The 16029-nt window shown below is 38.2% G+C and overlaps 2 protein-coding genes across 15 annotated transcripts in view; both read left to right on the forward strand.

Moving 5' to 3' along the window:
* TOPAZ1 (testis and ovary specific TOPAZ 1) overlaps positions 1 to 10136 on the forward strand; it is a 129348-nt gene extending 119212 nt beyond the window's left edge. The window contains exons 19-21 of the mRNA XM_057316080.1: positions 1062 to 1265; positions 6147 to 6330; positions 9870 to 10136. Coding sequence (XP_057172063.1) covers positions 1062 to 1265; positions 6147 to 6330; positions 9870 to 10089 — 608 coding nt within the window. The 3' untranslated portion in view covers positions 10090 to 10136. The remainder of the gene's footprint in view (positions 1 to 1061; positions 1266 to 6146; positions 6331 to 9869) is intronic.
* Positions 10137 to 11903: 1767 nt separating this feature from the next.
* Positions 11904 to 16029, forward strand: part of TCAIM (T cell activation inhibitor, mitochondrial) — a 70270-nt gene continuing 66144 nt past the window's right edge. The window contains exons 1-3 of one of the 14 annotated variants that reach the window (XM_044383215.3): positions 12048 to 12066; positions 12905 to 13043; positions 13433 to 13499. The gene's annotated coding sequence lies outside the window, so the exon portion shown is untranslated. Of the gene's footprint in view, positions 12067 to 12232; positions 12405 to 12450; positions 12569 to 12904; positions 13044 to 13432; positions 13500 to 16029 lie in introns of those variants that run through there. The other 13 variants (XM_044383213.3, XM_044383216.3, XM_044383214.3 and 10 more) reach the window with 13 other exon arrangements.

Genomic DNA, 16029 nt, shown 5'->3' on the forward strand with positions numbered 1-16029 from the left:
TCATCAGTCCCCTTTCCCTACCTGTCAGGTCAGCAGCAAACAGTAATGCCCCAGCAAGCTTCATGTGCTAAAAATTCATCTCATTAGAATAATGAAGAATACTTTTTATTTTATTACTTACTATATATATAAACATAGAGCTTAGTTTCCATTACCTTGGAACATAGGGAAACATGAAATAAATGGAAGAAATTAACAAATGACAAGTTCAAATAAAGGGAATGTTAATGTGGGCAAGAGTAGGTAGTGCTCTTGAATCCTAATGCTCAAGTCTTGTATGAACAGGAAGAGAGTCCATGTTAAGGGAAGCATGAGCAAAAGCTCTGGGTCAAAATGAGCTGAGCAGTGGGTTCAGATTAGCAGGTTACCACTTCATCAGAATGCTAACCTGAGGGTCTCCCACAGTGCTTTATCAGTCAGAGTCAGTGTTATAGGAAAATCCCACTGATGGTGATGTTTGGGAAGAGGCTACAGGGTAAGGAGAGTAATTTCCTGCTAAGGCCTGAATCACTAAATGATGTTGCAGGTAAAGTGATAAAGACCAGAGTCTAGGTTATAGATTGAACTGACTGAATATAGGGGATAAAAGACTTGGCAGTCTCCAAGGTGACTTTATTTTCTTCTAAGTGAGGAATTGAACTAGAAGTACCCAATAAAAGATTTGTTTTTAATTTGAGAGAATATTATGAGGGGGTGATTTATTTTGGGGAATGGGAAATTAAGTCCGGGGTCTGAACTGTAGACAGTGCAAGCAGAACTGTGCAAGTCATTCATTTTGAGACACCGCAGATGAAGACGCATGTGGGGTCACAAATGGGTGTTAATGCAGCCTCTGCAGTAGTTGTCAAACTTCCTTTCTTATTCTTTGTTACAAAGTAAATGAATCAGTTTGCTTTTGTTGAATGCTTATTCGTTTTTTAGAGAATATATAAGATGATTGCATTTTAGTGACTGTGACTCCCATAGTGGGTAGCAAAGTGCCAAGGGGAGCAGAGAGAAAAGTAGTGAGAGAGAAGATGGAGAGACTAAGATGGATTGATTTCATTATTTTTTTTTTCCAGAAACTGTGGAGGTCTCACAGTATAGCCTTCTTTTTAATAAACTTCTAGATGCCTGTATAGAAAGTAACAGTCTTGGTATGTCATCCTCCGTAGCAGAATTCATGATTTCAAAGAACATCCCTATTGATTTATCCTTTCTTAGAAGATTAATTACTTCTTTAGGAAGGAGTTGTTTATGGCTCAAAGCCAGAGCCCACTACAAAAGTAAGTTACATTTTAAAAATATATATTTTATATATATTTATATATTTTTGTATGTTTTATAGTTTTGACTTTGATTTTCTAACCCTGAAGCCTTGTATAATTTTTATTACTAGGCATTTAAATAAGTAAAAAGCAGTCGATACAAATTCAAATATAGTGGTCTGCACAGATTAGTGCTCTCTTTTGAAACCTGTTCTTTCTCTTGTTTCTAATTACTGTATCTTCATTTCTTTGCACATTAGTATGCCCACTGGAGGGTGCACAAAGGAAATAAATGACAGCATTTGAGCCAGTTTGGCATAGCTTATAAATATATAGGAGTAAAATAACTGGGTAGAATGAAGTTTAAGGAATATTTATATATTATATTCATCCCTGCTATATCCCTGATCTTTGTAAGTTAGAATATTTTATAGCAGGCCACATAGGAAGTACAGAGGCTGCCATTACTAAACACGATACATAAGTTTCTTGTATGGTGCCTAGTAATAGAACTTTGTTAATCTGTTTACAGTTGTTTCTCCCTAACCAGTAAGCCTGGAAAACGAATGCCTTCTCTAGTCCCAACCACCTCACAGATATTTGAATTGGGAAATAATTTCGTGTAGAATCTAGTTCCAGAAAACAATTCTTTTCTGCCTTCCTGCAGTAATTTGTGTTGTTTCCATTTTTCTTTTGTCTGTCTGTCCTTCCTTCCTTCCTTCCTTCCTTCCTTCCTTCCTTCCTTTTTTTTTTTTTTTTTTTGAGAGAGCAAGAGTGAGAGGGGGAGGGGCCAAGGGAGAGGGAGAGAAAGAATCCTAAGCAGGCTCCATGCATGGAGCCTGATAAGGAGCTTGATCTCACAACCCTGCAATCATGACCTGAGTCACCCAGGCACTCTTAAATTTCCATTTCTTTAACTGCCATGTATATAACAAACATTTGAGTGCCTACTATGTGTCACTACTGTGTCAGATTTGCCAAACATCCCAGCCGTCCCCACCAGCACAAAAACCTTTCTGAACTTGGAAGTGTTTTTCACACTACCAGCTGTGATCAGTTTAGCAAGTGGTAACTTTTGTTTCCCAATGAAACAAGAAAGAAAACATTAGCATACATTACAGGTAGTAAGGTTAAGTATTTTTGGTAAAAATTTCATTTCAGTTACATGTATACAGATTATGCACTGGGTCAATCAAAATAAGTTTTGAAAGCAGAGGTGTTTGTTTGTTTTTTTAAAGGACGATCAGAAATTTAGAGGAAAGGTAGAATTGTTTGTTCATAAACACCTCATTTCAATTTTGTGGTTATGTTTCAACTCCTTACACTATTTCCCTGCAGATTACTAGAAATCACACACAAAGTATATATGTACTATTTGCTATAATTTCTTGATTTTCGTTTTTAGAATCAGTGTTAATGGGGTTATTTATTTTCCAAATAATTGTGCAATTTGGGGAACATGCTATTAGAAGGTGTTTATATGCCACAGGAACAAAACCTAAACCTGGAAACATTTCAATGAAATTTCTATGAATCTCTATTCTTTAGTTGGAAATAAGATTTTGTATTAAAGCACCTAAACTTAAAAACTCGTAAAATTCTTTATTAACAGCTTTATTGAGATATAACTCAAATACCATTACAGTTCACCCATTTATAGTGGTGGTAAGATATGCACACTTGTGCAGACATCACCACAGTCCATTTAAAACATTTCATCATGCCAGAAAGAAACTCCATATCCATTAGCAGTCATTCCCCATTTTCCCCCCAAATTCTTCCAGCCCTAATCATAATTTATTTTTAGAGTTTTCTTTTTTAGTAGTGTTGAAACAGTTCATGCTTAGGTACAATTTCACTAGCACTTTTCCTCTTATCTAAACACATCTATGCCTAGTTTCATATGCAGTGAACTTCTGGGACTTAATGCAGGTGAGGTATAGGACAGAGTATTTTTGGGTTTTTTTCAAAGATTTTATTTATTTATAAAAAGAGAGAGAGCACAAGCAGGGGGAGGGGCAGAAGGAGAGGGAGAAGTAGATTTCCTGCCGCTGCCGCTGAGCAGGGAGCTGGATGCAGGGCTCGATCCCAGGACCCCGGGATCATGACCTGAACCGAAGGCAGGCAGATGCTTAGCCAACTGAGCCACCCAGGTGCCTATATTTTTGTTTTGTTTTGTTTTGTTTGTTTTTTGATGTACCTGAGTTATAGAATGAAATGAGTAATTTACAATCACTGATCAGTCTTCAAAACATGTTATTTCCTGACAGTTTGACATTTAAAATATCATTGGATCTTTCTTTAGGTTTATCTTCACACAGTTAACACCCTAGGAAAGCCTTTCAGTGCCTTATAATCAGTCTAATAGTACTTGATTCTGGGCTAATGGCTTTTTCATCAAGACACTGTTAAAACTGTGGTGCCAATGCCTTTGTTTTGCCTTTTTTAAAAAATATTTTATACAGCTTTATAGAATTAACTTCACGTACCATAAAATTCACCCATTTAAAGTGGACAGTGCATTAGTTTTTATTATACTCACAGAATTGTGCAGCCATCATCACGACCTAATTTTAGAATATCTTCAGAACCTCCAGAAAAAGAAACCCTGAATACATTAGCATTCCCTAGATGCCTCCTACTGATCCAGCCCTAGACAACAACTAATCTACTCTATTTCTGTGGATTTGTACATTCCGGGCATTTCACATAAGTGAAATAATTCAGTGTGTAGTTTTTTATGATTAGCTTCTTACACTTAGCATAATATTTTCAAGGTTCATCCATGTTGTAGCATGTATCAATACTTTATGCCTTCTTATTGCCGAATAGTATTCCATTATATGGAATTTATTTATCCATCTATCATGAATAACACTGCTGCAAACATTCACGTACAAGTTTTTGTGTGGACATATATTTTTATTTCTCTTCGGAGCAGAATTGCTGGCTCATTTGGTAAATCTGTTTTTAGCTTTTTGAGAAATAGCTGGTCTATTTTTCCAAAGAAGCTGCATCATTTTATGTTTATATACCCACCACCTGAGTTTGAGATTTCCAGTTTCTTCACATCTTCACCAACACTTATTACACTCTGTTTTTTATTTTAGCTTTCTTGGTGGATATAAAGTGGTATTTCATTGTGGTTTTGATTTTTCATAATCCTAATGACTAATGATGTTGAACACCTTTTCATGTGCTTAATGGCCATTTGTATATCTTCGTGGAGAAATGTCTGTTAAATCCTTTACCCATTTTTTTCTCTGTACATTTTTTGATTGGGTTTATTATTGAGTTGTAAGAGTACACACATCTATACATATACATATACACATGCACATAATATACATATCGATAGACACACACACACACACACACACACACACACACACACATATATATATATGCAGTCATGAATTTCAGGGTTTTTTTTTTTCCACTCTGTGAATTGTCTTTCACTTTCTTTATGGCTTTGCTTTGCTTTTTGTTTTCAACCTAATCAAAAGGAAACAGTCCAGGGACAGTAAAGTGGCCTGCCTCATGCTCCTGATTTGCTCTACCTAGTCCTAAAAATACTGATTTTCTCTCAGAGCTGAAAAGTCAGGAAGGGAGATATTATTAGTGTGTCTTTCCATTAGATTTTGCCCCCTAAAACCAAATGGGAATATTTTTCTTTTCATATTTGCTTTTAGGGGGAAAAAGTTCATGATGGTAAATTTCTATTCAGTTTGGTTTTTTTTGTTTTCCTCGTCTGGTCAGCAAAGTAAAACAAGAATGTATGTAAATTATACCTATCAATAGCTAGGAAAGTTAATGAGTTGATAGTGTTAGTCCTGGAAGTGACCAAGGGAGATGGGACTGCCTAGTATTTAGGAATCCAAAATCTGTGGAGTCAGAAGGCTGGGGTGATTCCCAAAGCCTCTTTACCTATAATGTGGGAGTCACTGTACCTGATTTCAAAGGTAGTAAACTGTCAGTTAAAATTTAACAGTTTAACACAGGTTCCTGGCACATAGTAAGTCCTCAAAGATGAACCATCATCATCCACAGTAGATTACTTAAAGAACTTATCTTAACAAAACATTTTAAACAAATTTTACAAACAGATTTAAATAGGCTTCAGTAAAACATGGCAGTATAATATTGTCCATGTACAGGTTGGGTATCTTAGGACTTAAGTGGATTTCCCTATATATCATTTGTAATAAGCACCTAAACAGTTTGAAAATTAAATCTCTTTTCTTGAAAAGTAAAATTTTTAGAACATGAATTGGTGAGCACCTACAACACACTGAGCACCTACAGGAAGGATATGTATTTTATTTATTCTTATATCTAAATAGTGCTTATTAGCTCAATGTCAGACATAGAGTAGAGCAGCAAATGTTTACTACACAAACTATAACAGCACTATAAAGTGCCCAAAAATAGTATAATATCTGTGTGACAGAAAAATCTTCAAATTATAATTTCTACTTTGTTTCTACATTTTGTATTCATAATTCAGGATAGACAATAATTACAAATATATGTAGATGCTATTAGACCAGATCCCATTAAAACAAAACCCAAGTCACTATTTCTGGTTTTTTAGTTATTCTGAAATTATGTTGTATTGACTATGGCTTGAAATAAATGGGCAGTTGCCACAATGAGGCTTAAAAGTAATTTTTAGGAGAGTTTTTAAAATATATTTCTTACTTCACGTTTAATGTTTAAGAAGTATTTTACAAAGAATAGTATCAAATGTACTAGGATAAGCTCACCACCATATAATTTGTATAATAAACCTGCTGATGTGAAGAATCATTCTGTAATGTAAGTAATTATAACCTGTGGATGTCTAGCTTTTCACCTGTTGGGGTTTTAGTAAAGTTTGATCTATTATTTGATTTCCAGGTGCTCTCTCATTGGGTTGCTACCCACCATTGGAGGGAAATTTATACCGAAAACTTCTACTGATTCCTTCTTATTTATCTGAGATTGAAATGCTTTTAGCTATTGAAATCTTCCTGGTATCTAATGCTAGTAGTATTCAGAGTCCTGGAACTTCTACACAGATACTGCAGATAGTTTTGAAAAGGTTGGTTGATGTAACTTCTAACTGCATGCTAAAAGCAGATCATGGCTCCCTATACCTGACCTGTAATGTAAAGGTTTTTATGTATCTTATATTTTATAATGAATATTATATTTTATATATACATACAAACACATATGTGCATATATGTGTATATGTATATATATACATATACACATACGTATATGTATATATTCACACACACACACATTAGTATATGTATGTATTTACAAACTTTGGTAACATTTAAATTGAAAAAGGATTTGATCTGTTTGAGACTTAAAACCAAACAAGCTAGTAGCATTTAATAAACATATTAACAACTTCAAAGATGCTATCAGATGTTCAAAGAAATGGACCCTCTTTAAGTATCAGTCTTTCTTATATACAGATAGTTTTTAGATAGGTATCTAAAAGTTACTTATCTTTCTGATCAACACAAAAGATCTAAAAATCAGGTCGAAAAGGGAAATATGTGATAGTTTAGTTGGTTCAGTAAAGAATTCTGTTGAAAATAAAGCCATCAGCCTAGTTCCTAGATTTAAAAACATTGTTATAAATGCATAATATTATAATGTAGCTGTTGGACCAGACTGGTATCTCTTCAGTTAATATTGTTCAAGGTCCCAGAATTTAGGCTTATACCACTCCAATTTCTTACTAGCCTATCCGGGAAGCTAATAAAGATCTCATGGGTCTCCTGTTTTAGAGTTTCTTGACAAGATTTTTGCTTCAGTTTACTGGTGTTAAGCCACATAATCAGATTGGATATTCTTTCAGTTACCTATTACTGCGTATAAATTATCCCAAACAGCTTAAAACAGCAAATATTATTTTACTTTCTGTGGGTCAGGAATTTTGGGGTAGCTTAGCAATATGGTTCTGGCTCAGGATCTTTGAGGTAGTTGGTCAGGAGTTGAGGTCACCTACCTGATGGCTTGACTGAGGCTGGAGGATCCATTTTCTATATGGTTCACTAACATGCCTGTTGCCAATAATCCTCAGTTCCTTGAGTGTCTTCATGACAGGACAGCTAACATCTCTCAGTGAGTGATCCAAGAGAGAAAGGGCAAGGAGGAAGCTACAGTGCCTTTTATAACCTATATCAAGAACTGTGAAGGCTCTCAATTTCACTCTATTTGCAATCAGTCTGACACAGTTTCCTAGATCCTAGCATAAGACGCAAGATTCTTGAATTGGAGACAGAAAATGTTATTACTTATGGTACAGCAAGCAGTATGATTATCTGCATATTTGTATCTCTTGTTTTGCTCCCCAAGTCCTACAGATGGGCCCAGCTAGATACCTGCACATGCTCTGGTTCTGTTACAGAAGAGTAATCTTGAACTTTAGGGGACCTAAATCTGTTATAATGAATGATAAGCATGCCTGCGCTGTTGCTCTGCAGGGAAATGCCATCTCCGTCTTGTAAGGCTATAAGCAGACCTACCCTTTGCTTCAGAAGACCCTATCTTTGTCTTTCAAGGTGGTCCACTATATAAACATCCTTAAAATGCAGAACAAGAGGTAGTGTCTCTGCTCTCAAAACTTCTAGAAATGCAGAGACCCAGGAAGAATTGTCATCTAATAACCACTGTCCAAATACATACACTGTCATTTCTGCTTAATTCCCTGTGTGATAGCGAGTCATTTAACCTAGCCCATACTTAAGGGGAAGAAATATTTTTTTTAAGTAGGCCCCATGCTGGGCTTGAACTCACAACCCTGAGATCAAGACCTGAGCTGAGGTCAAGAGTCGGACACTTAACTGACTGAGCCACCCAGGCCCCCCAGGAAATAATTTATTTCAGGTCCACAACTTTTTAAAAACCCACTAAAATTAGCTTTTTTAAAAATTATAGGCTCTGTTCTTTTCCGAGGGCCTCCTTGTTTACAACTGTGTGCACTATAAGTGGCACAAAGCATTTGGGCTCCCCAACTTCCTAAAGAGGGTTTGATTTTCTCAGAGCTTTCCATTCCCCACATATATGCAGCCTTTTTATTCATTTTTGAATTTGGGGGGTATTTGTGACCTCAGTGCATAACTAGTGACATGCCTAAATCTTTAACTTTGTCAATATGATTTTCTCTATTATTATTATATACTGAGATCTGCCTTGTTACACTAACCTCTCTCAGGGAAAACTTGACTCATCTTCAGACTTCCAAAAACTGCACCTAGTTGGCATATGCCCAGTCTACCAGATTTTAGGCACCACTTTCTAAGCCAGAATGTAGTAGAAGGCACCTGAGCAATCCTTCCTCTCTTGACCACTGGTTCAACTTGGTGATTTAGGTGAAATCCTCGCTTGCAGTACTCTGTGCACCACACTAAGGTGTTAATGCAGGTAGACTCATTCTTGCGTCTTGCTGTTGGGCCCTACGTGTGCCAAGAACAGGATACAGTGAACACAAACAACTGATGCCTAATATAACAGCCACATCTCTGTTTTAGATACTTCCTACTCCCTGTCCCTTAGGATAAACAGTCATAGAATTTTATGAATTTTATGAAATTTGGAGACTGCTACAAAAGTTATTAGAAAAGTAAATTCTAGCACTTTAGTGAATAATCTTAAAACTGAAAAAAACCCTGGAAATTTAGTAAAGGTATTAGCTACAATTCTGTTACCAAATGTTAGCTACCTGTTATGTATATGCTTATCACTAATATCAAGCTAAAACGTGACTGTTTATAACTCCAAATTTGATTAAATTCAGTATTTTTGTATACATTACAGTGAATAGTTATGCAATTATCAACTTTAAAAATACAAAGAGAGAGGTTATTAACCATGTTCCAGATCAGTGTTTTTCAAACTGTGGGTTATAGCACACTTGTGTGGTGAAATCAATTTAGGGTATTGCAACCACATTATTATTTTTTTTTTAAGATTTATTTATTTGAGAGAGAGCAAGCACACATGAGGGAGGGGCAAAGGGAGAAGGAAAGGAAGTCTTAAGCAGACTCTGCTGAGTGCAGAGTGAGATGCAGGGCTCAATCTTAGGACCCTGAGATGAGGGCCTGAAAAGCTTAACCAGTGGTGCCACCCAGACACCCCTGCAACCACGTTATTAAAAAATAAAAGACAGGGAGCCTGGGTGGCTCAGTCAGTTAAGTGACTGCTTTCAGCTCAGGTCATAATCCCAGGGTCCTGAAATTGAGTCCCACATTGGGCTTCTTGCTCAGCAGGGAGCCTACCTCTCCCTGCGCCTACTCCTCCCCTGCTTGTTTTCTCTCTCTCTCTCTCTTTCTCTCTCTGTCAAATAAATAAATAAAATCTTAAAAAAAAAAAGACAGAAGTTAGAGTACATTGTCTTAAGGGTCAGTCTTGTTTTGTGAAACTTCCATCTTTACGTATGAGTGTATATGCTGGGTCACAGTATAAAATGTCTTTTTTACTATGTATCTTGTTTGAAAAAATTTGAAAGCCACTATTAGAAGAATACAGGAAAAAGACTCATAGCTTAGTACCAGTAAATATAAATGACTCTTTTGAAGAAACTATAGTTTCTGACTTTGTGAGTTGTTCACTTTGTAGATGTGAAGAAAGCAAATCTCGGAACAAGGATGATTATCAAGCCGCAGTGGAAAGATTAATTATGGCTGCTCGTATATCAGATCCAAAGCTCTTCATTAAGCACATGACCGTCAATGTTAATAAGGAACAGGTTTATAGTCTGGAACATTGTTCTGCCCTGAAATGGTTGAAAGAGAATATGAAGTGGGCTGGAAAGGTTTGGCTTTTCAGTAACCATTAGTTAAATAAAGGTTTTTTTTTAAGTTCAAGTAATCATTGTTGAAAATAAAAGGCAATAAAAATACAGTTTTCACTATATTCACCTTTTGCCCTTTATTGGTTTATAGTAAGTTAATAGTTTCCAAACACTAAAAATTTGGATTGAAATATGCAAATGGTTTTATCCACACTGAAAAGTGATTTTTCAAATTACTTTTTGATTTCTCTTTAACTTAAGGAAACCTAAGTATGGTAAATCTCTATTTATTCTGAAATCTAAACAGTGGAAAATCACAAACTGAATATTGTACAGCATTTAATAAGAGGGAAACATAAAGGGGAAAGTAGGTGAGCAGGTAACTGGAGTTTTCAGATAAACGTTTAGGGTATGAAAGAAGTTTATACACAGTACAGTCTAAATCCTACTCTACATCTGTAATCTAGAATAGTAAATACTATTGAAAAACGATTCAAACAAATTCTAGAGCACCTTCTGAGTTACACCAAAAATTTTTAGATATTTATCCTCTGAATAATTTCCCTTTAGTGTATCTTAGAATGTATGTATTTTGAAAATTTATAATTTGTTACATTAGGTATGACTAAAGAAAACAGTATTTTAAACAAATATACCACAACCAAAATACTCTAACAAGGACTGTTCCTAACCACCTTAGGAAGTTAAAACTGCTTTTCTCAAGTCCTCCTCCGGATCCATAAAGTCACTCTCCAAGGTGATCATTCTCAATCCTTAATTTGATACTTTAAAACATAATTTAAAATCATTTAGAGAAAAAGTCTGAATAAAGTGAGTAATAAAAGAGTAAGTCATGACTAAGGGAACTGAAAGTATTTCTTAAAGTTCTCAAAATATGATAATAGCATCACTGGAATAAGTCTACACCCTCCCAAGACTAAAAGTTAAATCCTAGCACTTAGCAAAATGCCTATTATCATATGATGAAATGTGAAATGAATACTATCAGAACGGGATATGGGAAGTGAGAAGAGATGTAAAGAAAAACGCTCACTTCTCTAGTATGAAGAAACCCGGTGACAATAATTGCCATTACTTAAATGCGGCACCTAGAAAATAGGTTTGGAGATTACTACCATCAGTTTGAGGCGCCTTTGAGGATAAGTGAAGAGAATGGTAAGTGGACACTTACAAATTAGTCCTTCCTATAGATGGAAACTGAAAACCGAAGAAAAGAATTAGAGAAATATGAGAGCATTTAGATGCTGGTGGCCAGGATGCATATGAAAAGATTAAAATGAGAAAAGATGGTAAATTAAGCTTTTACGGAAAAAATGGGATTGGATGGAATGGATCACGAGTGACCAAACTGTCAAGAGCAAGAGGCTTCAGGGATGGAACAAATGGAGGCGCCTTTTTCCCCCCTCTCTCAACAGTGCCGAAAGGTAGGGAAAGAGCGGTTGTTGCGTTCGCCTAATTTCATTTGTGGCGGTTCCTAAGGATAATCAAAGCCACAAGAGCAAACTCAGCTAAAACCCAAGATGAATAGTTTAAAACGCGGGGCGGAGGGAATGCTTAAGGTTTGAAAATAGCAAGATCTCGAAGGGACCAAAGTCAAAAACAAAATGTAAACTGGAGAAAAATGTTTAAGAATTAGCTATATTTCTGTAAGGACACCAAAGGGCATACTTTAAAATCTGGAGCTCTCAACTGAGAGCGGACCAAAGGCTTCATCTCCGAAAGCGCCGCGCGCGGGCCATTCTCAAGGGCAGCTTCACCCCCTCCCTCGGCGCCCGGGTGGGGGACGTGGGGTGGCCCGGCGCATGCGCGCGTTCCCCCTTCTCCAGGCTCCAGCGCGTGCTCGGTCACCCTCCGCTCCCCGTCCTGTCCACCCGGTTCCGGTCAGGCTCCGCCACCTGCCGCCCAGTCATTTTCTGACGCCCGCCGGCCTAGCTTGTTACGTCTCGGAGTGCTCATTCGCGTCTCCCAAAGCGTTCCGCGCAGCCCCCTCCCGGCCGGTCGGTAAGAAGGCGGAGGGGCAAGGGGAGCGGGGACAGCAGCCAGGTCACCTGGGCACTGCTGTCAGCGCGGGGCTGGGGACCGCTAGCCTTCCCCCCGCCCCCCCCTCCCCCGGCGTCCGGCTGCGCGCAGGCGCTCAGGGAGGAAGGCTGGGCACGCGTCAGCCAATGAGAGCGCAAGCTCGGCGCCGGTAGCGCGCCGGGCTCCCCTCGAGCGACCCGCCGCGACCTGCGCCGGAGGGAAGCGCGAGCGGTTGCGTGCCCGACTGGGATTTCAGGGGCAGCGGCTCCGCGATCACTGCCGACGGTAACCTGTCGGCCGGTGCAGTGGGACAAAGGCAGGTGGGAACGCCGGGCCCTGCGGCGCGCGCCAGTTAGCAGGGCTGGTGCCCCGGTGCGCATGCGTCCCTGCCCAGCCCTAGGGAGCGACAGTCCTTCCTCCTGTTAAGGGGTGGGAGGTGGCGCAGGTCCGAGGGATCCCACGGGGCTGGACGCTGGCCGGAACTGTAAGGAGCAGGAGCGGGGGGGCTCTAGTGGTGTCTTGGGGCTGCTCAGCGCAGAAAGAGGGGTCTGGGTGGGCAGCGTGCGGAGTCACCTTAGGTCGACGTAGTAACTTTTGAACTGAGGCGATGCCAGGGCCCGGAGTACGCCCAGCATCTGTTTTAACTTGTTTTGAAATGAGAAACCAAAGACAGGTTTGTTTCCAACTATGATGTGTCCCCGAAGTCCTTACTTTGATCATAGAAGTGTTGTGATTATAGCATAATAGCAAAAGATTTAGGAAGGAAGCTAAAGAACCTAGGTACTTTGCTCTTGCTATAATTTATTAATTTATTTAATAGGACGCCCTGCTTTGCTTTTTCTTTGCCTTTTTCGCTTCCCTGAGAAGTAGTCAACTTAAAAGCAGTGAAAAATTGCCTGCTTTTATTTCTCCTTGACGGAACGAACTGCTTTTAAAATCCCTGCAGTATAGTTACTAAGGTAAGTCGCAGTTTAAATGGGAGTGGCCTGAGGATATTAAACTTTGTTAAAATAAGTTACTTTCAAATAAAAATTGTGCCAAATGTCCAAAGACCAGTCCTAGGACCTTTATTTACAAACACTGTTACTATTTCTGTATCTGTCAGAGGTAAGCAAAACCGTTTTTCTTTAAACAACCCATAATTTGGCTTTTCCACCAAATTAGATACCTCTTTGTCTTTCTCCTAGATTTGATTTGAAACTGCATAGATTTAATGCCTCAGCACAGAGTTTAGGTTAAAATCAGAAATTTTCATTTTATGAAATAAAAGCTAACATCACTATTAAATGGATGACAGTGGCCATTTAAGACGGTTTGTAAATGAATTGTGACCTTCCTCATCTTCCAGCTTCAATCCAGAGTTCTCCATCTCCTTGGAAAAGACCTTCCAGATCCGCCCCCCAACCCCAGTCTAGGTATTGTACCAGAGTGTTTCCCCATAATACTCAGTGCATGGCTGTATGATTTCATTAATCATATTTTATAATTATCGTTGTTTATTTTCCCACTCCCTCCATCTTTCCTAAACTGCATTTTTGGACAAGTGGGATTGGTTTAATGTTTTTTTTGTTCCCAGTACTTTGCACAGAGCCTGGCACATAAGCACTTTGTAAATGCCTGTTGATAAATTAGGTGAATTAAGGACCCATAGTGCCTCCCAAGTCTGAAGAGTTAGTTATTTTATAGCATCCTAAGGCCTTTTCCAAATGGAAGAATAGTAGGCTACATGGAATTTGTGTAAGAACCACCCATGTAAAAATTTGTCTGGAGACAAGAACCTTGCAGTTGACCTGGGTGCCCCAGGCTTTTAGACTGTTTCTCACTAGCAAGTGGGAGCACCCAACTCTACTCTGAAGCAGTGGATTTTCAATCTGCTAAAAGTCATTTTGACTTTCTCGGTAGCTAAGTCCTATAAGGGAAAGAAACACAGATCTAAATCTTCTTGTCTTGTTAGCAATCACACTTCTCATAGTAAATTTAAAAGTTGACATTGCAGTTATCAGTCAGGCCCCTTATGATTTTGTTTTCCCTGGGGCCTGTTTATTTCTGGCTAGAGTAATGAAGTTGGTTTCTTTTTTTTATTATTTATTTATTTTTCTTTTTAAAGATTGTATTTATTTGACAGAGAGAGACACAGCGAGAAGGAACACAAGCAGGGGGAGTGGGAGAGGGAGAAGCAGGCTTCCCGCTGAGCAGAGAGCCTGATGCAGGGCTCGATCCCAGCACCCTGGGATCATGATCTAAGCCGAAGGCAGATGCTTAACGACTGAGCCACCCAGGAGCCCCTGAAGTTGGGTTCTTGGCCTATTATTATTATTATTATTATTATTATTATTATTATTATATTTAAGTTTCACAAAAATCCTGAGACAGATAGCCCCTACTTTTATACATAATATACTCCTTAGAACATGTACAAAAGTCTAGTGTGGGGGGGCAGGCCCGGGGGTGGCTCAGTCTGCCTTCGGCTCAGGTCAGGGTCCTGGGATACTGGGGTTGAGTCCTGTATGAGGCTCCCTGCTCAGTGAGGAGTCTGCCTCTCCCTCTGCCCCTCCCTCTGCTCTTGCTCTCTCTCAAATAAATAAACAAAATTTTTTTTAAAAAAGTCTAATGTGGGATCCCATATCCATAGAACTAAAAAATAATTATAATATTCTAGATTACATTTCAGCTTTTAGAAATACAGTGTAATGAATATTTATAGCATTTTATATGTGTCTTTCAGCATTTTTTCTTAAACACACAGTGCAAATAACTTCAGTCTAGACCATGACTAGACAAATGATGATACCAATATTGTTGTTTCATTTGTATTAAATTTGTTAGTCTTTATTGCTAGTATTAGAATTGTAATTCTTCTCTTTTGATAAAGGTCAATAAAATATTTACTGAATTGACATTTTCTACAATAAAGTTTCTGACTAAACTACTTCTGTCTACCAGACTATAGCATAGTGTTAGCTCCAGGTATTCTCTCAGCTAATGAAAATTTTTAAATTTTGAATTAAAGGGCAGTTTGGGGTGACAGTACATATTATGCAGGTGTTTCTGCTGTAGTGACATATACACATTCCTGGAAATCCTGACATTATGCAGGATAATACACTAAAATAACAGGGTTTATGAAGAAACCATACACACCACTCAAAACAAGACATGTGGAAGTCTCCAGCTTTTTCCTCTACACTAACAGCTTTCCAGATTGCTTGATGTGAAAAATGCAGGGATACTTGAAGCCACTAACCATCAGCTTCTTAAAGCAAAGGAACCACTGGAGGATTTTCAGGGTTTGTCATTAAGGTCTTTACATATGGCTGAAGCCTTTGTAATCGTAGAATGACCACCTCTGATCACTCCAAACCTTTAACGTGCTGGGAAAAAAACTGCATAGGATGTAACACCTTTCCCCTATTCACCAATTGCACATAAGCTAATTCACATTAAACTTTTTTCATAGAAGAGGCAGCTCTTGAACCATCTGTATTATTTACAAGATGAGGACACAGACTCAGGAAGGTGAAATAACATGCCCATGCTCACACAGGTAGTCAGTGCCAGAATCAAGATTTGAATACAGATTTCAGACAGGGCAACCTTCCTAATCCTTGTGCAGACTGCCTTCTCTGACAGTGTCATGTTAACTTAAAAGCATTTTTGCCTTGTAGTGGCTTAGATCAGCACAGTTCAATAGAAATACAATATGAACCACGGATATAATTTTACATTTTCTAGTAGTAAACTGTAAAAGACACTATCAGATTGTGTTTTACTTTTAAAAAAGCAAAAAGAAACAAAGGAAGATTAATTTTAATAATTTCAACTCCTAATCAATATAGAAAAGTATTGAGATACTTTGCATTCTTTGTACCAAATCTTGAAAATCCAGTGCATACTTTACACTTAAAATGCGTCTCAATTTGCAGTAGTCACCTGTGGCGTAGTGGC

Source organism: Ursus arctos, unplaced genomic scaffold (assembly GCF_023065955.2).
Source record: "Ursus arctos isolate Adak ecotype North America unplaced genomic scaffold, UrsArc2.0 scaffold_20, whole genome shotgun sequence".
Classification (NCBI taxonomy): Eukaryota; Metazoa; Chordata; class Mammalia; order Carnivora; family Ursidae; genus Ursus; species Ursus arctos.